This window comes from Passer montanus, unplaced genomic scaffold (genome assembly GCF_014805655.1).
Source record: "Passer montanus isolate IOZ18808 unplaced genomic scaffold, ASM1480565v1 scaffold1403, whole genome shotgun sequence".
Lineage (NCBI taxonomy): Eukaryota > Metazoa > Chordata > Aves > Passeriformes > Passeridae > Passer > Passer montanus.
The window spans coordinates 1,689-5,058 of NW_024360976.1; the positions used below are offsets into that span (position 1 = coordinate 1,689).

Below are 3,370 nucleotides of genomic sequence, written 5' to 3' on the forward strand. Positions count from 1 at the left end.
GCGCTGATTGGACAGAACCGGCCCCGCCTCCCGCAGACCCCGCCCCTCACCCCAGGCACGGCCCAAGTACGGAAATTCTGACAGAAATCGGTGAAAAAGTTTATTTTGCTGGAAAAGGGGGGGCCCAGGCGGGGGGGACGCGGCTCCATCCGAGGCCGCTGCCCCTGGAAGAGAGCAGAGAGGCGAGGGGAGCCGGGGGACACGCGGGCGCTGGGACGCGGCGGCTCCGGGGGGACGCGGCGATGAACAGCTTCACCACCGCGACCCGCCTGAGGGGTGGCAGGGAAGGGGGGCTCGGTGAGACCCTCCCCGCACAACCCCCGCTTCCTCTGAGGGGTCGGAGCCGCTCCAGGGAGGGGAAGGGGATGGAGAAGGTTCCCCCCACCTTTCCTAGATCCTCCTCCGGCTGATTCCCGATGGGAGCCCCTCTCACCCCCAAGGGCGGGGGGGCCCTCAGGGAACCCTGAAGCAGAGACCCCCCCTCAGGAGAGACCCCCCAGGCCCGGGCTCCTCACAATGAGCCGGAACACCTTCAGGGTCCCGAGCGGAGTCTCCGCCCCGGTTTTGCTCCGTGAGCCCCCAGCCCATGGACGGGGACCCGCGTCTGGCCCAGACCTCACCCCGCTCCCATCCCGGGTCTGAGCTCCCTCCTAGGCGGCTTCCCGAGGCTGCGGGACCCCGTGCCATCCTCCCCCACAGACAGCAGGGCCACGGCTCCCTGCCCGCTCATCCCCAGCCCCTCCCGTTCTCCCCGTGCCCGTCCCGGGGCTCCCCGGGGCTCACCGCGTCCCCCCTCACCCGATACTCGGTGACAGCGACAAAATGGCGGTGACCGCCTCACGCGAGACCACGCCCACCGAGCGAGATGATTGGCCGTGAGCGGCGGAAAGTGCGACGCGATTGGTCGAGGGTCCGCGAAGCCCCGCCCAGCGGCGGCCCGGACAGCGTTTGGTACAAAGCGCTCCCGCCCTCGCGGCGGCCAATGGGGAGCGGCGGCGCGCCGGAAGTGAGGAGGGAGGCGGGGCTTTTAGGGCACGTGCCGGTAGTGTTGACCAATCAGAGCGCGGGGGAGGGGCGTGGCCTGGCGGTGCTGTGGAGTCGGGAGGATCCGAGCCGGGAACCGGGACCGAGCGGGGAAACCGGGACCGAACCGGGACCGACAGGAACAGAGACGGAGCCGTGAACCGGGACCGAACCGGGACCGAGCGGGGAACCGGGACCGAACCGGGACCGACAGGAACAGAGACCGAACGGGGGAACCGGGATCGAACCGGGACCGAACCGGGACCGAGCGGGGAACCGGGACCGAACCGGGACCGACAGGAACAGAGACCGAGCCGGGAAACCGGGACCGAACCGGGACCGAACCGGGAAATCGGGACCGAACCGGGACCGAGCGGGGAAACTGGGACCGAGCCGGGGAACCGGGACCAACAGGAATAGGAACCGGCACCGGGACACGGGCAGACCGCCCCTACCGGCACCGACATCCACCGGTACAGGGACAGGGACAGTGACCGACTGCCCCCACCGGCACCGGGACCGACTGGGGCAGACCGGGACCAAGCGCAGCCACCGGGATCCACCGGCACCGGCACCGGGGCTGGCCGCCGCTAGCGGCTTCGGCCCGGTCACACCGGGACCGAACCGGGACCGACGGGAAACCGGGACCGAGCGGGGAACCGGGACCGACAGGAACCAGCACCGGGACACGGGCAGACCGCCCCTACCGGCACCGACATCCACCGGTACAGGGACAGGGACAGTGACCGACTGCCCCCACCGGCACCGGGACCGACGGGGGCAGACCGGGACCAAGCGCAGCCACCGGGATCCACCGGCACCGGGGCTGGCCGCCCCTAGCGGCTTCGGCCCGGTCACCAACCGGAGCCCGCGCTCACCGGGACCGGCCGGCTCTGGCCCCGCCCCTCCCGCATTGGCCCCGCCCATTCCGCCGTAGCCCCGCCCCCAGCATGTCCCAGGAGGAACAGGACCGGGATCGGGATCGGGACAGGGACCGGGATCAGCACCGGGACCGGCACCGGGATCAGGAGTGCGACAGGGACCGGGAGTGGCTCCAGGAGGGGCACCGGCACCGGGAACGGAACCGGGAGAGCAACGGGGAACAGGACTGGGATTGGGACCGGGATCAGCACCGGGAGCAGAACCGGGACAGCAACAGGGAGCAGCACCGGGAGCGGGAGCGGGATCAGGAGTGTGAGAGGGACCGGGAGCAGCACCAGCACCGGGAACGAAACCGGGAGAGTGACGAGGAACAGGACTGGGATCGGGGTCTGGATCGGGACAGGGACCGGGACCGGCACCGGGATCAGGAGTGTGACAGGGACCGGGATCAGCACTGGGACCGGGACGAACCCCAGGAACGGCACCGGGACCGGGATGACCCCCAGGAACGGCACCGGGAGCACCGGGACGAACCCCAGGAACGGCACCGGGACCGGGATGACCCCCAGGAACGGCACCGGGAGCACCGGGACGAACCCCAGGAACGGCACCGGGACGAGCCCCACGATGGTGACCGCCATCAGCCCGGGGCTCGGGACCGGCACCCCGCGCCGCCGCCGCCCTCCCGGCTCTCCCTCCCCGCTGCCCCGTCCCCGAGCCCCCGCCGCGGCCGCGGCCGCTGCCGCCCGTACCCGGCGCAGCGCGTTTACCGGGCGCGCTGCTCCTTCCTGGAGCTGAGCGACGAGCAGGCGCTGCGGCGCTGCCGCCTGGACCGCGCCGCCATCGCGGCGCTGTGCCGGGAGCTCGGCGCCGACCTGCAGAGCCTGACCGGGCGCAGCCACGCGCTGCCCGTGGCCGTCAAGGTCACCTCGGCCTTGGCCTTCCTGGCCTCGGGATCCTTCCAGACGGCGTCGCGCCTCAGCACGGGCATCAGCCAGTCGGCCATGTCCAACTGCCTGGCGCAGTTCCTGGCGGCCTTGCAGCGGCGGGCGCCGGCCTACATCGCCTTCCCGCCCGCGCCCGCGCCCCCCGGGGACCCCCCGGCGCTGCCTGGCGTGCTGGGCCTGGTGGGCGCCATGCACGTGGCGCTGAGGGCGCCGGCCGACCGCGAGCCCCTGTTCCGCAACGCCGCCAACTTCCACTCCATCAACATGCAGGTGGTGTGCGACCGCCGCGGCCACATCACCAACGTGGTGGCCAAGTTCCCCGGCTCGTGCGCCAACGCCACCGTGCTGGAGAACTCGGCCCTGGCGCGCCTCATGGAGGGCAGCAGGCCCGAGGGGGTCTGGCTGCTGGGTGAGGGGGGTTTGGGGAGGTTTGGGGTGTGTAGGGTGGGGGGATCCCAGAGATCTTGGTTCATGGAAGCAAAAGGTTTGGGGTGGAAAATGGGGGTCTGGGTGTTGGG

General features: G+C 71.7%; 1 protein-coding gene across 1 annotated transcript; it reads left to right on the forward strand.

The window, feature by feature from the left end:
• Nucleotides 1-1,973: 1,973 nt before the first annotated feature.
• LOC120498119 (zinc finger CCCH domain-containing protein 18-like) lies at nt 1,974-3,270 on the forward strand (the record flags this gene model as incomplete). Its single annotated transcript, XM_039700483.1, has 2 exons — nt 1,974-2,360; nt 2,454-3,270. Coding segments are annotated over exons 1-2 (1,204 nt in total), but the record flags the coding sequence as incomplete, so codon positions are not given.
• Between the last annotated feature and the right edge of the window lie 100 nt (nt 3,271-3,370).